Source organism: Opisthorchis viverrini (assembly GCF_000715545.1).
Source record: "Opisthorchis viverrini unplaced genomic scaffold opera_v5_26, whole genome shotgun sequence".
In the NCBI taxonomy this organism is placed as follows: domain Eukaryota; kingdom Metazoa; phylum Platyhelminthes; class Trematoda; order Opisthorchiida; family Opisthorchiidae; genus Opisthorchis; species Opisthorchis viverrini.
Genome location: NW_008751683.1, coordinates 1,542,451 through 1,564,405, shown reverse-complemented (window position 1 = coordinate 1,564,405; position 21,955 = coordinate 1,542,451). Strand labels below are relative to the sequence as shown.

General features: G+C 40.5%; 1 protein-coding gene across 1 annotated transcript; it reads right to left on the bottom strand.

Moving 5' to 3' along the window:
* Positions 1-900: 900 nt before the first annotated feature.
* T265_12969 (hypothetical protein) lies at positions 901-21,070 on the bottom strand (the record flags this gene model as incomplete). The annotated part of the gene is made up of 7 exons (XM_009166518.1): positions 901-1,137; positions 2,368-2,471; positions 4,198-4,380; positions 11,733-11,973; positions 13,129-13,277; positions 19,074-19,130; positions 20,854-21,070. Coding segments are annotated over 7 exons (1,188 nt in total), but the record flags the coding sequence as incomplete, so codon positions are not given.
* Between the last annotated feature and the right edge of the window lie 885 nt (positions 21,071-21,955).

The window sequence follows — 21,955 nt, the reverse complement described above, 5'->3', positions numbered from 1 at the left end:
GCAAATACGTCGCAAATGGCATCAAATAGAGATGCGCAGGCCAATTTCGTATCAAATGATAAAAAAGTGTTTTGTTGGATATTACCGCATCAGTAAATAAGATTTATAACCCAGGAGAAAGAAAAATCAGATGGAAAAATGCTTTTAGCTTTCTTCGGTAAGTTCAAAGGACACGTGATAAAATTCAAATGGTAAAGGCTATGGAATAAGAGGTGGAGCATGGCGAAATCGAAGTACAAAAGGTTTGGCAATTTTGGTATCTCTCATTCGGAAGAACAGCCGCGAGACAAGCTGGAAATTGTTATATTAGAGGTAATTTATTCCAGCATATATAGATATATTTGATTTATGTGGTTGTGAATGTGTCGACAGAAACCGGCGGTGAATGAGACCAATGCTTATTTAATTTTGAGACGGTGGGTTCTGATCCCTCGACGTTTTCCACTTCTTAAGCGAAATGCAACGGAAACGTATTTAAATAAATGTGTCTACACGTAACGTAAGGTGCACTTTTGATCTAGTGCATGTAGTCTAATTTGGCTGAATAGTGAACTGGTGCTTTGAAAACAGAACGTCGAAGGCATCGGTCTTCAGCACTTGAACTAGAAGGATATTCGAACTGTCTTATGAATGACAAGCTCAGGACTTGTGTGTATCTAGTGTACATTTTTTGGACTTTTGTCTCATTGATGAAAGATTTCAAGTAAGGACCATTATTTCTCACAAAATTATGTTTTATTTCATCTGAGTACTTCTCCCTGTAACTCAACTTTAAAAAATGTATCGATAAAAGTACAGTTGACTAGGTCACCGGTTGTTATAAATCCTAACTCACAAAATAGTTTATTTGTACTTAAGCTTCGCACCGATTTTTTCGCACAAAAACCACGGTGACTTACCAGTAACATGGAAGATGTAAGCTTCGTTAATTTTTTCGGGCATTTGCATCCTTGATTTGAGTGTGCTCAAAATTATTCGCGGTTCTTTTGTTTTCAGTTCGATACCCAAACTGAACAAATCGAATAGCAAACGGACGTCGCCCACAAGTCCGCGAAGTTCATCTTGGATGCGGAAGGCCTCCGGTTTCATGGTTAATGCAGAGTCCAGCAGCCCCATATTGCCAAGCGACTTGGACAGCTGAAGTTAAGGTATATAACAAGTGCGTCTTCATTAGCATTTTGGTATGTTTAACCGAGTGGACTGAAGTTGGGCAATAACTAACAGGGTTCACTCGCTTCTAACGCGGTTACCATCTTTTAAAAAACTCAAATGATCGAGGGGTTGTTCGTTTGCCTTTATTTTAAATTGCGTGTGATGGATTTTAGGGTTTTCAGATGTTTATCGAAACGTTTGTGCTTCGTTACTTCGTGACATGCAATTTAGTTTTTTCTACGTGATTGCTTGACAACAGTAGTCTATACCTGGATAAAACTGAGGAAAATCCGTTTACCCGACACCTGCAGACCAGGCCTAACAAAATATTTTGACCACGGGATACAGATTGGATTGTTGCAGAACACTCAAATGTGGGCCTTATTTACTACCAGTTTTGCTTATATCCATATTACTGCAATTCCCTTATTCTTTCCTCTATCCTATACTACAGGTCAGGCACTCATATCCCTTTCCTTTGGTGCCCATGATTGGCAAATATTCTTGTTCATTTCTGGATTTGTGCTCCGGTTATTATGAATGTAGGACAAACTAATTCCTTCTGACCTAAGAGGCACGCTGGATTCCCCTAAGCTATCCTGAGAACTGAGGTGTAGTTGTGACTGAAAAATCAAAATGGAAATAAAACAAAACTTGAACAAATCACAACGATGAATAGTTTCAATGGCGGGAAATTTCTACACCCGGTTTTGAAACGATTTCTGTTGGCTAGAATGATCCGGAATGGGTCGCCCACGATGGCGCAACCTTGGAAATGGATAACTGACACACTGGCAGCCTCTGGAGTCAGCCGGTTGAATAACGGAGTTTCCAGGATTAGTTGGAAAACCGTGAATAACGGATACAAATGCATACGATGGCACCATGTAGCACACATCCTTTAGAGAAAAAAAAACGTTACGTAATGTGGTTGCAGTGATGTGTAAACACATTACTTAGCACTCGATGACATCAACAATTCCAAGTATCACCAACACACAAACAAACATCTTTCTTATTACAGTAGTCAGTATTTCGGAATGAAAGTCGCACGAGTTGTATTAACTCATTCTATGAAAAAAATCCTTTGGGGGATGCTATATTTTGGAACTTTCACGGAAGAGTCAAACTAGCTGCAACTGCGAAGCATAATTTTGTCATAACAAACCTGGGGATATGGATGAGAATCAAAAGTTCGCTACAAAAATTACTCACCGATTGAGCTGTATATGTCCGTGCCTGTTCGTAATATGGCGAAAAACGTTCCGGTTCAAAGTTCCATCTAATGGGGTCCATTATTTGACCAGAGACCTGAACCTCTATAAGGGAATAAAAGTCGATAGATGTCCTAAAACAGATAATGTGGGACGACGCTTTGAAAAATATCAAAATCTATGTTTGATGTAGACGAATTAATCTCATAGCATAGGACGTGTCTACGCTGCTTCACAACAGTCGGTATTTATGCTATAGGCCCAGTTTATTATCTTGTGTACAGGGGGAAGTGTGGGTAGAATGGATTTGTTGTCGACTTCAGTTTGCACCTATAAATGACATATAACTCGAAATGTTAAAAAATTTTCATTCGATTTTGGGCTTTGTCATTAGCCACGTGAAATTGGGATGAAAACTCGAATGCGTCCCACTTTTGTTGGTACATTGAACACCACAACTTCCAGAAACTCATCGTTTCAATCCAGGAAGTTGTGTTGTGATTCTATTCTGTGTGAGACGGGAGAGTAGAATTCAGGAAGCCGTTTATACTGAATAATCAACGAAATACAGCAGCTTGTGTTACCCAAATACGTGTATGAATTCTTGATTCTGTTTCACAGCTTCACGACTTTGACTAATGGATAATAAGCAATTAGCCGTCAGCTTTCGATAATAAACTCAACCATCTAGAGTAAAAATTCATTTTAGTTTAGGTGCTGAACAGACTAAATTAAGATATGCATTCAGCTTACTTGTTTGCCGTAGTTGAATAGATGCATAGACTGATCTACTTACCTGAGTGGGATGAAAACTAACCTAACAAGTTGAGGCCGTAAGTTTCAGATGCGTCTGCGTGTCGTTTCCTGTTCGTGGGATCATTATCCAACACCCTTTTGCGTTCACATTACTGGATGACGAGTAAACACCGTGAAGCTGCTGCTTTTTAACTGATTTCTGGGGTAGGGGATGAATATTATGGTACCCCCGTAAAACTACGTTTTTTGGAGGAAAATCTTCTTGTAGACAGAGAATTTGCACGATGCCATATATATATTTGTTTTTAGTTTGTGTGACAAAAACTGTCCGGAAATGCGAGAGAATTTAACTAGTAAAGTGCAAGCAACTGTTGTGATCGCTGTGAACTGCGGACTTTGTTCCAGTGAGCGTGTATATAAAAGATATAAAGATAAAGATAAAGATATATAAAGATTTTGCCTTTTATTCATGTGACGCAGGGCAGAAAAATGCTGATTATGATTGATAGACTAAATAGAATCAGTCATACACTCCATATCAACAACGTGGCGTGCTTTGAAGCCTCAAATGTTTTACTCAACAAGAAGGGGGAACCATCAGTAGTCTTTATTTTGGACTGTGTATGTCAAGCTAATAGTAGCAGTAATCGTTCGGTTAATTCCTTAAGAGATATCTTCCTCTCAGTGAAGCTATGCTGAAAAACCGAGCTTTAATTTTCAGCTGGTATAGCCTTCTTGGGAGTGATAAACAATTCACATCTCAGGAGGCTCAGGGACTACTAAACCCGAGAAATTTTAGGCCAATAGCAAAACGCCCAACTTTTATGCACCGGGCGGCTGATCATTAGTGTGATTGAAAACTTTTCCAAACGTTTCTCCGATTGGCTTAAAATGAAAACAGTTACCACCATCGCTTTTTGCGGTTTAGGTGTTTCAAAATGAATTTATTTGTAATGTAAGCTTAAAAGTCTAGAGCTCAAAGCGCACCTAACTGACCGGTTATTTCAGTTTGGATTAATACTGTACATCAGTAGTAACTCAAATGCTCCCCAAATCCCGTTATCGATTTGTAAACTTTCCATCCTCAGTATATAAGGAAAAAAGTATTCAGTGGGCGTTTCAACAAAGCCCATGCTATCACTATATCCCATATGATGAAAACAAAATAATTTAAAACATATTTCTAGCTCCACCAACGGACCAGCACTCATCTGATAAAAGGCAAATAAACGCACATGAATCATAAATATAGTAACACCTTATCGGACTATGTGTTTGTATGAGATCCCATGATATTTGCTCACCACTGATTTTGAGCAGGTGCGTCTAATCAGCCAGTGCTCATCCATCAATCTTCTAATGAACGCCTATCCGTCCCCGAACTATCCAAACTACCTCAGAGATCTGGTACTCTAGATTTTCTATCCGGGTTTATTGGAGGAGTAGTTATAGAAAAAGCCTTATTATACATCGATTTTTTCAACTTACTGGAAAATCTTATTGCAAGTGAATATACTGATTCATATCAATTCACTGCAAAATGTCTGTTGGAAAATTTGCTCATTCAAATCACTATCCTGAAGCGATATCTCGCTACGTAGTTTTACGCTAGTGGCGGTTTAATAACCTGTAATTCTGTCATGCCAGACACTTCTGCTTCAGTTTAAAGACTCTTACTGGATCACACCATAGTGTGTTGGATAGGACTGGTGCGATTCATTGTGACCACAGATATTAGCACGCTTAAGAGCCTGTGATAGAACCATCAAGATTTTTTAATGACATGCACATGCCTGTAGTTTTGTGATGGATGAGAATAATTTTTTTAGTTGGCCGACTGTGTAATCAACAAATTTAGTTGTTATCAAGTCGTCATTCCACGCACACATTTTGCAACGGATGAATCGAAACCCGTCAATTAAACATTGTGCTGGTACGACGTTGATTTTTGAGGTAACATTCCAGATTGGTCATCAGAAAATGAAACACACAAAAAACGTCAAATATACGCACGGTCAAACATCAACTGACACCATAGTGGCTATGTTTTATTGCACTACAAAAATGTATTCTTTAACCAACTGAGAGAGACGCACCGATACCGCATAATTAGTCAAGCTTGACTTTCACGTCTGCTGATACCGATAAATTCCTGAGTTGACGCCTGCTGATTTTAACAGGTTCAAGCCATATGAATATAATTCCACTTAATTTCAGCGTCATTCTCTAGAGTAATATAGCTTACCAATTTGATGTCGCTCGTTTTCCGAATACAAGCACAGGCCTTCGTTCGCTACAAATTAAACGAGAACATTCTTCCAAATGCGAAGAGTGATTTCCTTCGGTTGGTAAATAGATAAGCTTCATTGTCACAAATTGTCAGTTTTAGGCTATTTGTTGACGAAGATTAAACACTGACATCCAGTAGGATAAAGAGAAAAACAATCAAAAAATGTTGCCTATTCAGTTTCAAAATCGGTTCACGGGTCTTGCGAAATGCAGTAAAAAAATACCTTCAACGTCTGGTCAATATATCAAATCAACTATTTCAAACAACGTGTAGAGACGGAAAAATCGATGGTGTAGGTGAAATAGTCAGCGTTAACGTCGTAAGCGACTTGAGACAGATAATGATTGGATTAAGAAGAATTTTATCCACCACTCATTTGGACGGGTATATTTGAGCAACACAAAATGCGCTTAAATAAAACTGCTCGTTAGTTCGTGAGTTTTGGGAACGTAAACATTAGTTTCTAACGGAAACCGGACGAATAAAAGTAGTCTTTTAAATTTAGACTAATAGTACAGCTTTAAATTATACAAGTGACGTTACAAAGGTATTATTTACGCTTGATTGTTGCCTATCAAACTGAACAGAAAGCTGACTCCCCGTGAAGAGTTGAGTACACTGCCCAGGTCTCAAAGTGGTCATTTGAGCATAAAATGACACACGGATGTTGATAGCCAGTGTAATCAACCTCGAATTACTAGTTTACTTGCCCGGCAAATGGTAAGCCACTAGGTGGATGCTAAGTCACAATGAGATTGTGGTCAGCTCTCCAGGATTGGGGCTGGGGGTCCACGATCGTGTTCCACATACATATTCAAATATGCCACAAGCTTTATTATTGCTCTCTAATACGTATTTGTAAAAACAAGAATGCGATGATTGGTTGAAAGAATAACATCTCAGGAAGGGGTTTTTCTCGTTTGTCTGGGCATGATCTTTATTCAGGCAACTTGTCGCTAAATGAAACGTGCTGTTTTTCCTTATGATAAGTCACCTTACGGAATATGTTCACAGTCAGGTTATAAGAAGTACGAAAGTTCCGCCATCGGTTACGGTATTTGACTACAGTTCCCGATTTGATCGAGTAAACTGAATGTTCTCCTCCCTGAGCGGTTCTGCAACTTCAAGAGCAGTGTTCGTTGTTCTTGAAGACTGTTGAATACAGTGAAGATAATCTTATTTTCCATATCGCGATAATACGACAGCTTGCAGATGTGCTTCAGAGCCAGTAAATGGCAGAAGTAAGATGCCTGAATGCAAGTTTCTTTCGTTGGCCCAATTTACTAAGAGAAACTACACTCTGACAAGACCTGGATAGGAAATTTTAAGGAGAAAGAACGGTAGGTTTGTCGGAAAAGTACACTTCAAGGCCATTATCTAGAAACCGATTAGAAGTATTTTTGTTTGGGTTGAGAAGGAGCGCTATATTACCCGTTATAAAGGCCTTATATTCGGCAGCCATTTTTATCGATGGGCAACGGTAGTGCCATTTTCTGGCTAACGTTTAGTCCACAGTCTTGAACAACGAGGAAGTAGAGTCCGGAACGTTCTGTTATGCATATTACATAGAGATTGACCTTGGTAAATGGGGCCTGCTACTCAACTACACATAGAGGTCATTAAAGAAATACGATAAGGCACGAGGTGTGCTAAGATCGTGAGACAATACGTCTTTAGCATATCACTGAGTAACCAGGTGCTGAGCAGTATCTAGTCCGCAGACAGAATAGCCCACAACGAGGAAAGCTATCCAACCCGTGCATAATGACGTTCTCTCGGTGGGAGGGTTCAAACAACGTACATTGTGACTGAAAGGAAACGTAATACACAAGTGTTTATGGGACTAACGTCAGCGTGAAAGTGTTTCTATTGGTGAGTTCAATTTTTCTTTGGTTTCGCTCATTAACAATTGTTTCCTTGAGTAGAACGCTATATTGAGAGATCCTCATAGTTATTGGGATGCTCATGTTTAAATTAAATGAGCACCGTCCGAGAGAATAAAGATTCGCGTTGATATGGTAGCGTATGATTTTCAGAACTGAATAGTCATAAAATCATGAAGTCCTCGGCAGATCAAAACAGTTCATTAAATTAAAACACCTACGATATACTCTTGTCCATTTGAGGTCAAAGCAGATTGGGTTGTACTTGAATGGATTCTCTGAAGATAGTAGGAAGAAAAATATATTAGCGGTATACTTAACGTCCATCATATCTGGGTGCACTTGTCGGTAGCACTGTAACTTACGACGATGCGACTCCAACCAACTTGGATCGAGAACTTGAATAGGATTAGGAATTCCCGCCACTGCAAAGTAAAATCATATGGTGGCGATAAACACACTATTTCAACTAAATGTGCACTATTCCACATCCAATCGTATAACGTTCTCATACCATGAGTAAAACAGACAGCCTAGAGACAAAGGTTTTTGGTCGTAGTCCTTAGCGGGCTTGGAGGCAACTGGTTTAGACGTAAAGCCTCCAATACTTCGGTTTGTAAACATCCCGGAGTATGTTTGATGCACATTTTAATTGTGTAGTGTCGAATATTCCATCTCGATTATAGCAGCAAAGTTGCCCGGTACTGATCATACTGTCGGATCTGACTAGCCGTCAGGTATACACAACATAAGTTTACAACACTGAACATGTAAGTTGCAAGGTCGAATTTCCTGCTCTTCTCTGTCTAAGTGATCAATCCCACTGAAGCAAAGCTGTTTACGTGGATGCCGTTTATCCTGCCCAATCATATTTCACGAAAATCACATCCGTCCGTATAGCAATGGCTGGATGTTGTTAGAAAAAATCGGCCGTCAGATTGTCCCCTCGCATACCTCATGTGTCATGGCTAAGAGGGAAGCAGAATTATGTGTAACTTCCTTGAAACTTGTCCATATCTTCACGTCGGAGCAGTGCGGCATCCCTCTTTAAACGACCAAAGGTGGATTGAGCCCCTGTGGCGATGATGAAGTGCTTTGCGTGAAGAAGTATTTGAATAATGGCTGGCTGACACAATCAGTCCGTTGTGCTCAATCGAAGGCAGAAATATGTAGCTAGTATACTGTAAAGGTGATTTGAGCCAACTCACCAACACAACCGCCACTAGTCCCGTTTCACTGCTTATCAAATCAAATCAAGGCCCTAACGATCAAGTGACACGGAAAATTATTCTTCGCAGCAGCGGACTTCCATTTTTTGGTCGCCGCACAAAAAGACCAACCGAAACCGTTTTCATATGGTGATGAGAAGTTTGAGAACAAATCAGCTGACAACTCATCCCAGACCTACCAGCCAACCAAACAACCAACATACCATTTTCCAGCCTATATTCTAGTGTTAAAATTTGTTAAGTCATCTTCACTCTTTTGAGTAATTCACTAATTTGGAGCACCAGAATGGAAAATAGTCCCTAGATTTTGAGGAGTTCAACATGCTCATGATATGCAATATGGTCATCCTAGCAGGGATTTAGTAAAATAAGCCTGCCGGTGGTGGGCTCATTCTAATTAATTATGCTTAATTATGCACCTTGCACATCGTTGCTTGACTGGTGGCTGACACCTGAAATCATCATAGGTCAGTCGTCCAACCCTACTCAAGCTAGACATAGTATCCGTTAGAAAATCGGGATTAATGGCCATTTATTTGTGTGTGCTCAACACTTCACCAGTGATTTGAGATACTCTGAAAACTAAAGAAACTATCTTACACGAAAAAATCTCCAACATTATTCTGTTCTTGAAACTTGTGACGATAAAAAGCAAGGGTTTTCCTCGTTTCCACATGCTTCAGCATTGTCGGTTTTTTAAAAACAAGAATGTTGAATGTTTTAAGGCGTTTTCAAAAGATGCCTGCTCTTCTTGTCAGAACTGGAGTAGCTTTGGTGCTTTTTGACTGAACGATGTTTTCATAGGAGGACAAAATTCACCGCGTTCTGCTGTGCCAGGTTTCCGGGAGAAATTACCGATCAAAACGCATGACGTAAGAAGTGCCCGTTTGGTGATGGTTTTATTAGTACAGTGGTTACAAACACTAATTCTGGTAGACTTGTTTTTGCCTAACTTCTGAGACACAGTTAGGTAACTGTCTTGAAGAAACGGAGGTCGAAAACCCTGTCAAGTTAAAACACTACAGGCATCTCAAGCCTATAGGGCGAATATCTCCTGTTTATGTGTTCTTCAGTAATTACTTAATACAGGTGTCCCTTAGCGCCCGTCATCAAATTTCAGAAGAGGTTTATGCAGTATGTCAGATCTACTGCAGTCAGATATACCAAATATGATCCATGTGATAAAATTTGAAAAGATCTAAACATTTTAGCCAAACACGTGTTGTCTGTAAACATTGCATTGACTTTATAGTGTGTTTGTCCTTCCATTGCTGTGCAATACGCGCGATTTTGTTGGAAATACGGTAATAACTGATTTTAAGTATTCTAAGCTTTTTTTCAAAAGACTATTTCACAGAAGAATAGTTGGTGTGATGGTTTGACGTCCACCTAGCCGAAACTTTGGAGATTTGTTCACGTCCAAACATGAAAGGTCAGTACTGGCCAACACTCTAACATCTCTAAAACACCATGTTGGTGTGCGACGCTTTGTATCGTTTTGGATCCATGCAAGTTGGGCCGAATTATGCATCCTACATTTGTAAATTCAAACAAGACGATGAACTGCCATTGAGGTGTTTCTAACAGGGACGCAAAACCGGTCAAAACACATTCTTTGCACCGTTGACTGAACCCTTCATGCATTTGACCATGTTCGTCCTCCGAACTACAAAAGGAACATTATTCACTGACTGAACGCTGAAGCGGTTAAAACTTCCTCAGTGAACACTGCCTGAAGAATTGTACCTTTCGGGATATATGTTTTAGCGAAATGGCCTTCTGGAATCATCTCTGGTAAATTCCTCTACAGCAAAACCTCCAAGGTGAATAATGCAGGTACAAAGCACAGTATACTATAACTCCTAGCCGTCATTCGAAGATTACGAAGGGTATTCGCCAGAACATTTTATGCACTGGAGACAGCTTTGTCAGTCAATAGACGGAGAAAGTGTTGGAGAATGTCTGAGCATTTTTGAATGCCAGAGGCGAAATGTTGCAACGTAAACAATTATTTTTATCCCATCTGCCTGACACTGCACAAATATGACGCTTCATCCGCCTGTAGACCACGTTACAAAATGGACTTCTGGATGCCAGTGTGTATACGGACTAAGATTGTTCCTTTCGCAGAATTAATGTCCATTGGTAATTTAAGCCCAAATATTTTGTACAGGAGAAGTTTTTCAGATATCAATTCGTACATTGCCCGGTATTACTTACTAAGCACAGGTTTTATGGATAGCAACCAGTACCCGAAGTGTTGGGTGATTTTATTCGCATTATGTGGCTATGTCAGCATGACTGTTACGTATAACAAGCAACTGCTTGAGATGTGAAATTGGTATATCTCAGTGGTCATTGCGTGAATGCACTAAGTTCCATGATTCGAACCCAATTCCTGCATCTCGACGGCCGCTCTGTTGTATCCTCGGCCAAACTGGTGGTATCTCAGCGTGGAAACTTGTCTTCGAAAAGATGTCATAAGAGATTGACTTAATTTTCTCATCTGATGAGCACTGGAACCCTGAGGATGGCAAAGTTCATAGCCGTATATTAAAGTACCTCCAGGTTTTCAAGCACCAATGTGACGATTTGCTAATGGGCGGATCCCGCTGACTCTTCTGTGGTGTCATAGTATGCTGAAAAGTGGAGACGGTGATGAATGAGATCGAGTGGCTGTGCCACTTGTAATGCCAACATGTTTGAACCTGATAATATCTTGCAACAGGCGTATGAAATTTTATCTCCCGACATTTGGGTCAACGTATACTTCAAGCGCTTTCACATAGCTGCATAGTCTGCTCAAAGCATGGTTTCTCCTACTATGTAAAGGCGTCTGGTGACTTTGCCGCAGTTGACCCGCTAATATGATTTTGATGTACGGATATGTGAGAAATGAAACCCTCGTCTAAATGGACTTGCAACAGATCGGCCGGCGGGCTTACTGCGAACATGCTTGACTAATACTTTTAACACAAACAGACGCCACTTTTGGACTTTAGCTTAGAGTAAAATTAATTAGCATCAAAGTAATTTAAAGTGTGAACAAAACAAATGGTCGGTAAAATATTACTGTAATCTATAAGACCGATAAGACGCTGCTAGCCAAGCCGTAAATATGCGACATACACTATAATTAGGTAAGGATCCTGAGCTTTCTGCTATAAAAATATGGGCTCTCATGCACACAGGAAAGGGTTAAACGTACCTCGTGCATTGAACGCGGTTTCGTTAACAACCTTGCCGTCGGTAGTCGTTTGAAGTATTGAATTCATGATGTTGGAGAGCATTTGGAAACATGATTCATGCAGGCTTACCCCTCCCAGACCTGCATAGTCGAAATTGATGCTCGCAATTAAACTGGGTATTTCAGTCAGCCCATCGAGGGGTCTGCACCCTTGATAATGCTCGGAATACCACAATATCTGTTGGGCGAAGAGCGAATTCACCTGTAACGAAAAACGTCGTGTAATAGCAAGGAATTTGTTAACCGCAGCAAAGGTTGTGATGCACGTTTCGACGCACTGCAAGCAGCCAACTGATATTTTCCTTAGTGGAAAACCGTTGGTCATTGGTTTTCCGTACATGTCTACGGGCTGTCTTCTTGGTGACAGGTGACAGAAGTGCTGCTACTCTCCGAACTTGGGAATTCAGAAGATTCTTAAGCTGGACCTAATAGAAATGTTATTTCATGTGTCACAAACGTGGAACAAAGTTTGGCAGCGTATGCTGCCTCCCTTTTTCAGACGTTGCATTCTACACGGAATTATTTATTTTACAACTTTAACTTTCGAACAGCCCAGAATCCATTAGATAAGGATACCTGTAATTGGGTCACCAAATCCCCCTATTTGCCTCGGAAACAACTGTCCACTTGAACAAAGTTCCAGGCATCCAGATGTCGGGATATTAAATATGTTTTGATGATTTCAAACCATTCAACAGTCGAAAATTCAGACACTGAAGATACGCAACCAAGTTTGTCTCAAGGCAGGACTTTACCAAGTTCTGGAGTGAGATTTGGTTCACCAGAATTTGTAGCTGCAGGGTGGTCAAGTGAGAGCATGACAAGAGGATGTCGAAGGGATAATCTAAGGCGAACAGAATAGGTTAGCTAAGTAGCTAACCGAGCCCAAACCGAATAGAGTGAGTGGTGAAAACCCGAATGGTGATGCAGGCGCCAGATTAAGTTATACTCCGGATGAACCTCAGAAAACACCCTCATAAGACAAAAAGGTTTTGGCACAGTGCGGATTGGGTTGCACTCGCACTTTTTTCCGACACGTAGAGACGAGAATGTGTTGGATAGCCCTCTGTGAGACAATGCATTTGCATCTTCAAAGAAGGCTGGAATAGAGTCTTTGAATTTCGTAAGCAGAAAAATGGTCATGGCAGGAATAAGAGTAAAGGATGAAGGTGTGAGACCTGGTTTGCTAGCGGACGTTAACCGGATTTTGATTATACGTTAACTGAAAAAGGTTTGACTGGTGGAAGTTTATATTCATACAAAAGATCGGCCGTAGCAATCTAAGACCATGAATTGGTTGCACCGAGCAACTCCATATTCTATCTCTCAGAAGCGGTTTCAAAAAATTCGGACTTACCATATCACAGAATGTCCCACTGGTGCTCGACTCTAGTCCCACTTTTTGACGAAGGTCCTGTGCACCGTTCATGTTGAACCGTTTGAAGATGAGAAAACCTGGAGGATGTTTGAGGGTATTCTGGCGTAACTGGCACAAAGGGGCTGCGGCTAATATGCGAAACTTGGAAACTTGGAAACTGCGGCCCATCTCAACAAGCATCGTTTCACTAATAATTTTACACTTCGGCAATCCAACCGTAATTCTCGGAAACCAGACGAATAAGCAAGCAACGTATCCGACCTACCTACCAGCATCTGGTAACAGTCTCACGAGGATAATTTTTCATCCACAGGTTTTTCCATAAACCTGCATGGGGATTTTCATTGCAACGCCTTGCATCATATTCATCATTCATTATTCATAGACTTCATGGATTCAACGACAGATCAGAAAACTTTAGAGCATTCACCTAGCTTTTACCCGAAAATTACGTTTTGAAGGCTCAAACGAACAAGGTGCATCACATAATTTGTTTGCTTGTCTGGAGGCTTTTATTAAAATCCCCCAGATTTCACTAATGAACCGGATTTGTCGTGTTTGGCTCACCTTCCGGTGTCAGTGAAATCGGAGTAACGTCTGAATCGTTTTGGTAGAACTTCAGCCTGAGTAGTTAACCTTCAGACCAGGATTTTAAAAAGTGGATAAATAAGCATCACCAGTCGCTTCCCAGAGGAAGCTAAATTGAACGCACATCTTTCAATGTCGATGGAATAGCACTGTTCAAATTCCCTTTTGGAGCGGTAACTCTCACATGGTACTACCCTGTGCTAGCTACTGATTGACTATTTTAGCGGCTGGTTGACTAGTGAGAGCTGATATGCAACAGCAGTTAGTTACATTTACAGCTAACATATGTCTCATTACATCCCATCAGGTCAAGTTGGCCAACACTATTTTGTAGACACCCAGATGACGGAAGAGGCGTTCTAGTGAAAGAGTACGTATGTACGCGTTTGACAGATATTGTGCGCAATTCACCATAGTGAAGCACGTAAGGCTAACGCCAACCCGGGTAACATAAAGAGTGATTAACATGATCAAAAGTAAGTTTTGCAAATACGTGGCCATCGAACATACTTTGTAATCGTAGAAGCTGTACGTTTATTTTGTATTTTGGCATTTGGTAATGCCCTGCTCAGTGAAAAAACCCAAACTATCGGACCTTTAGCGTGTGCTCAAATGTGATCACCATATCGACCGCACTAGATAAGCAATATTGTGCTTTATTTTCATGCCACCAAACTGCATGTCAAATTGGTGTTTGTATCTTGCGAGTAGCCAAGCTAACTGGACACTGGACAAACACACCACAGGACATAACCAGGAATCGCAACTATAGTGTATGGGATAGCATCGAAAACCACTGAAAGAGGCTTCTTGGAAGTGCGTTCACCAAGCAAAAACTTTAAGCAAGCATTACGACGATTGCATCACATAAACAGGGAAAACAAATCATGACCGGAAGACATTCAAATGACAGTCAGCAAGCGGATAAAAATAGACGAATTTCCTTCTTTCGTGGCTGCTTCACTTTCTTTGTTGCTGGACGAGATTTTTCAGATGAGGCCATCCTGTGTGGTGTGCGCGATTTTACATACTCATTCAGCAGCAACAAGTCAGTTTTTTCAAAGTACTTTTAACTGGATTAGTGTACCCACAAGGGGGGGGGGAAACATTCACAAGTTTGTGAAACTTATTTGCTTTTAAACATATTCTTAAACAGGTGCAAAATGATTTCCGCAATGCTGCGAAGTTTAAACACACCTTACAAATCATGGATTCCGACAAACTGTTACTTCCACTCAAGTCTGAGAAATTGTATGCATGGTAGCTATGTTCTACGGCATATTGTTAAGGCTGAGTGGTTGCTTCATTTGTTGGTTTTCTCTCAATTCCCGCTGAATCGTCTTTTCAGCCTTTTTTCCGCAATGCACATTTACATTGAATTATTATGGTACTTATTCTCAGAAGTTAGAAAAAATTCGCAAAACGTCAAACTCTCTGGAAACATACAAAACGCCAGCGGAGCTTTGGCACTAATAAATATCTTTGAGTTGTATCTGAGAAGCTAATTGCCTCTCAGGAAACACATTAACTAGATAGCAAGGCCGTCTTTTCCCTCAAATGCATTTTGGTATTGTGTTACCGGCACGGATATTGTTGGTTTGCTTAGGCGTCCAAAGAAGGTAAGCGATATGTTTACAACACAACGGCACGGTTGTCTCACTGCCGATAAAGAGCAACCTTCAACATATCAGACACACACCAATCCTCTCTAAGGCTCTACAATAATGTTCCGTCTGGCAGTATTTATCGCGCAATCCTAAAAAGTAAGTGACCATAAATAAAGAATCGATTTTGTCACCTTTTTCTTTGGAATGTTGTATTAGTGGTAACACCATTGCGCCGCTAGAGCTCAGCAATGCAGAACGCGGTTATGTAGCGAAGCGCACAAACCCCCGTCTTCCAAGAGGAGCTGTATCCCACACGAGGTAGATGGTCGTTAAGGGCAACTGTTTCTATCAGCCAAGATTCATGACATCGCCTGCCAATCGACGAAGCATCATTCATTTTTTATGGTTATTGCTGACTGATTTACTTATGATACTTCTACTTCATGATATTGCTCAGGTGCTAGCTAGTTTATCTGAAGAATAAATATATTACGCAATCAACGGTGTATGTTATTTCTAGAAAGCGATTTCACTCATGGGCGTAGAGACCCGCGCAGAATAAACCAAGTGAAACTCAGCAGCTGTCGCAGACTGTCACAAATTGCACACGTCAATTGTCACTTAAATTGTATAGCGTGACGCTATCATACATCGTCCAGTGCTGAGATCATATGATAAGATAAACGTACGCAACTGATCTCCCGGGGCGCAAACTAAACAAACAAAAACGAGAAAGAGATTAAACGAAACCTACAAGTTGATTTGATGGGTCTTAGTGTTTTTAGTATCATCGGGTTCAGTCAGAAGTGGCAAAGAATACAAAAACTCTACGCTGGTTCCGCTGATTACCGGTTCTTTTTCGCTCACACAGTAACCTTCAAAGGCGTAGTCTATCTCGGGTTACCCACGACGCATCGCTTCAAGACTTTCAACCAGAAAATGTATGATTTCTGTCGCATCATACTGAGTTTTATCAAAGCTTATATGAATAACCCGGACGTCTCATGATGATAAGTTATTAAAAGCAGTTTCATTCTGTAATAGAGAATCCCCCAGAAATTCATTCACCACACCAGTAAGTCAGTACGCACATGAAATTTGTGATGGGATGTTGAGCTGCATTTCGTCCTAATCAGGTTCAGCGTAATCACGCTGCAGACTAACCTCTCTTGCGCCAGTTATATGTACTTCAGTTCGGACAGGTGAATGTTCGTTAGGGGTTCACTTCTTGACAGTTCACAGTCAAGGTGGTACAGTCCGATAAACACCATGTACAACAACGTGCGAAACGTTGAATGAGTGTTCAGGTAGGCCTAATTTCCAGAATCTAGTATCAATTATGCTTTTTGAAGTACATTCTTGAAACGTAGTCCTTCGAAGATAAGTGCCTTATAAAGGCTACCTACGCCTAGCTCGTTTTATGCAAGTGCAATAAAGAAACGAATACTGAAGCACCAAAGGCCGAGGTGGAATGCGAACAAAATAATCTCCTCAGTGACGGCGGTTTGTCCTAGGGTCGACATAATAAATCACACTAAATCAAGACTTCCAGAGGTCGACTTTTTCGGATAGGTTTACTCAATTAAGGATATTAACCAATGAAAGCACTGTAGGGTAATTCTGCTTGTTAAAAAAAACAGGTTCAAAGGCGATTACCATCGGTAATAAACCATTGTACTTCACGTGTATATCTTGTAGTTAGACAAGCAAGCTTTCAGATGAAGGCAGGCCAAAGTTTGTGCAACCCTAATAGATATAAGGGAAAATTTTGTCTGTCTATTTTCAAGAAAATGTCATACAACGTTTGAGGGGCCGAAATACCAAATAATCATTCGGTTTTTTGGATGGTGGTGCAAGTTAAGTTTCAAGGTATGTGGGACCACAATGTCCTTCAAACGTCGTAAGCTTTCATATCCCTACCTGACAGACAACGGCTGTGAAATGAGTTCTGTAGTCCCATTTACTTGGTCTCTGATTTTCAAACTGTCACTCGTACGCAACGGCGAAAGCATTTAGGTGTAAAAAGCATCTCCCATAATATAAAGGGCTCGCCGAAACTTCAGAACTTATGTTCTTACTGGAAGCATGGTCTTGCATGAAAATGCGTGCACGCGACCTGAAACAACTTACAGAGAGAAAAGACTTTCACTGAGGACAGCAACAACGGGATCTTATTATCAGTACATGAGCCTCATGTATGTTATATGTGGCCGACTAATTTGCGTGACTCATGTGATTGTCCTGCCAGGTATAGTTAACTAAAAGGAAGGCCCTTTGTCATAACATGCGCTCTATGATTACATTACTGTTAGCTTCACATGAGATAGCTATTAACTCGGAGGACTAAGGTGACCAAATGTACTGATCCCACACGTGCTTCACAACTGGAGTTCCATCGTTTCCGGCGGACTACAAATCATAACACGTTCTCTGTTCACAAGCTGCATGAAAGTGAACCAGTTTTTTCCTCCCTATTCGCAAGTCTAAAGGTACACATCAGAGTGACGTTCCTTCCGAAAAATGATGTATCAAGTTTTCCAGAATTTATTTATTCATTAAGATGAGACCGAAAACTGTACTTTTAATGACGGGTTACTTTTTTTAGTTTGTTCCCGATTACTTGTGACTGAGATAGAACCGTTCAGTGGATTCTGTTCAGGCTACCTAAAGTTGTATTATTCGGTGCTAGAACAAAGAACGGTATAAGAAAAAAATGTATGGCACCTACCGTCAGAGATACCAGGCGGTTGAGAATCTGGTAGTTTGGAAACAAAGTGTACACAAATTAGTGGCCAATTTCAACGCGAATAATCTTGTATCCATCAGAATTTGTGATAACTGTCATTTGAAAAGCTAGGTGATCAGCTGGCTTGACCCGTATAAAATCTGAAATAATCATTGTAACTTTCACATGTAGAAACTTTGACAGATAATGCTGTGAGGTTGTAGGACAGGGGCAATATCTTACCTCCAGATGAAAGAGCCTTCATTATTCTATCTGGAATGTGAATAGATTACGGCTTTCGTCATCGATGTTGATCTAACTAATTTATTCCACATTTGGTCATGTAATTGAAGCTAGTTTATGCCAATAAACTGAAAAGCACAGCACATCTGCTTAATCCATTTTGGCAACAGCAGCAGTGCCTATCATAGGGATCTCCAGGGGCAGTTCGACCTGCGGCGTTCTTGCAGTAAATACAAAATAGACTGTTTTGCCAGTTGTGCTGATCCGCAATGGGATTAGCTTGCACTTAAACAGAACAAAGCTACAGTCATCCTCCAGTCAAGCAATTCATGTCAATCTGACACGGTTTAACTGATTGTTTGAGTGATGAGTTACCTTTTTCCGATATGGTTTCTATAACAGCGCCTGTAATGGAAACAGGAAAGAGGTACTAAGGAATTAGGAGAAGAAATTGCTGTTGAAGAGAATGACGGTTCTTACCTCCCGATGTTTTAGGTTGTAAGAGTAGACTGTCAAGAGTTGAATGCTGAACACTGCCTCAAACTCGAGAACAAGTGCTGAACTGAATATCAATAATCTAACCCTCTTCCCATGTGTGATTCCATGAGATGATAGAAGAGTTTAAGTGGTTAGGCACAGATAAGTACAACTGTTGCCTGATAGTGACCAATCCCTTTTCGTACACGAACTAAGTATGAACTCCTCCTATCCTTCAAATAACTATTTACCCACAAACAGGGCTGCAAAATTTTCAAACTTACCTTCCGGTTTGATCAGCAGAACACCACAAACCTTGTTGGTAAACGTGAGTTTGATATCTGACCAAAAGAGGAACGAGGGGAATAAATATTTGCAATATATATCTTTGAATACTAATGTGAAACTATGGTGGGTTGAGTTAACCCCATATGCCAAAGATGTTACATATAATTGACATATTTCATTGGAGTATTGAAAAAGCTAACGTGAAACGGCCTTTGCATGGACTTCAGAGTGTTTTCAATAAATGTTAATGCTGTATTCTCAACAACTGCAAAGCGCAACGCCTATTTCTAAAAAGTCACTTTTTAAAAAGGGATCAAACCGAATGTCATTTAACGAAACGAAGCAAATAAGTCCTATCGCTACTACTAAAATTTTGGAATATAGCCACTCCTGAAAACGATGCAACAGTTTCACACAAAATTGTCCTGTGTCTTGTGAGGATTCATTGCTTATCACTGAATGACCGAAATGAATTTATATATTTCTGGTCACCAAACCACAGGTTGTTTGTGCAAATAAGGCACAGTAACCGCATTGTTTGTAAAACACATCGCTCACTCCCAAAACTCTGTTATTAATGATGAAGCCATGGAATAGGAAGGACATGATCATTCCCCACGGCGAAGCTCAAAGTAGTTCATTCCACCCTAATAAAGCAGGGATGCCCATGATAATTAGCTCCTGATCAGTTCAGCATGAAGGTCTAGACTAGTTGAGTATAGCCAGGTGCATAGATTCATTCCGGATTGTCACATCGTGAGTCGTGCGGTCAGTATCAACCACAATACCACATTACTGCATTACCCAAACCAGAGTTTTGAAATTTCAATTGAAAGCGACGCTGTTGCCGCCTTAATGTTATAGTTTTTCCGACACACCAGTGCAAGTGAACTTGGGGGCACCCGTTGAAGCGCACGGTGCATTGAAACTTAGATGTGCGAAGAGTTATAAGAATAAGGAGCCCAAAATCGCTTACGATCTCGAAATTTATTTAGCCCTGGTCTATCATGACAACCACACAAAGTATATCCTCATCGGGGCGCGTGACCCAATCATGAGAATTACGAGTTAAAAGAAACAGAATCGCCCCACCAATGCAATATTGTTTCCCTACCGGTATAAGTTATGCTACACAATTGCCTTAGTTTTGCTTGGACCATGGTGGTGTGACATACCAGAAAGTTTGACGAAAGTGCGAAAAACAGGATCTGAGGAATTGGATTTTTCGGATCGTTGCACAAAAGTTCAGAACTATAGTCCTAGTTATCTGCACTGAAGGAGTGTATTGCGTTCGAATAATGTACTTCACATGACCAAATGTTTCAATCATTGACCACATGGACTATAATGTTAGAAAAATGCACGCGAAATGCCTCATGCAACATTGTGTTTCATCACCATCAAAAGAACGCCAACGCCTCAAACTTGGATGAATGGCTGCACACGTGAGATTGATGCTCTTCTTGGATGTGAGTGCTTTTGGACGTATTACCAAGACTAACTTCCATTGTGCATCAAGCAAGTGGACGAGGCCTTTTTAGTTGGCAAACAATATGCTCCCTCATCACATACTCGACTGCAAGGGGTGCAATGAGCACACAGCGGATACGGAAAATTTTACATTTGTGAACCAGAAGACCATCGATAGCGGAAACGACTTATACGAATCTATATATTTGCTGTCATTGCAATGCTCCTTGTTAGTCACAAAAGACAGTAAAAAAGAAGGCTGAATGTCAAGAAGAGAACCAGAATAAAAATGTATTGTTTACTAACCTTTCTTTGCCACTTGAATTGTATAGCTGCGGTCCACTCCGTTCAATTTTTGTACTAGTATGTCTTTGAGTTTCTCCAGGTTATCCTCTCCAGTTATTTGCTTAATCACCCCAAAGTCGAACGATATATTCCAGTTTACTGGAACTGATTCAAAATCATCGGATACCAAGTTCCAAACGGCCTTATCGACTCCTACCTTCTTCAATGTGCTTAGAATCTGAATAAAAGGATGGAATGGGAATGAAATGACAAACCCATATAGTCGGTTGTGTCGATCTTCTAGCGTGTTTTCATTGAAGTTAAGATTTCACTCCGCGATTTGCTTACACCAAATTCAAGACAGCAGATGACATCAAATTGTGGAATGCATTCCCCATGTGAGTGGACTTTTTAATTCTTAAGAACACAATGTATATGGAGGAACATTATTTTTTCCATCATTACCAACATTGACCTAATTTTACCACTGTCCTTCGTTTGAGGAATTCATCCGTCTTCAAATGTCTGGTCTGCGTGCTTAAAACGAAACCGCAGGTCCCTGAATTAGCGTTAATTCGCTGTCCTCCGCGTCACACTGAACGCAATATTTGTCGTCAATATATATGTATATGTCTGGATGCCAATGCTTTCTCATCTTATAGTAATTTGTTCCCATTCTTCCGTCTTGAGTCAACAAAACTACATAAAGTTTCCTCGCGTCTCAAGAAATTTCAGAGTGCGATAAATGTAGACATGCCTTCCGGGCTATACTGAAACGCCAAGAAACACCGCGAAATTCCTCCAATTTTATTAAAGCTATTCTCATTGTGCATTATATAAGGAGCACAGAAGCTAATAAACTTCACTTTTGTAATCCTACGGTCTCATGCCAAACTTCCATGTGTTTTACAGTCTCCAGGCTTGTGTCACTCTGCTCAAATATTGATGAGACACGTAGACATGCTCCAAGAAAAAACGTTTAGCCCAAAATGAGAAGGAACAAACAGAACACGCAGGAACCACTCTGTCAATGGTATTACGATGAAATTTCTAGAAAAAAATTATAGCATACAGGCAGTAAAAGCGCGTTTCAATCTGACGATTGATAAATTGACATCGTTCT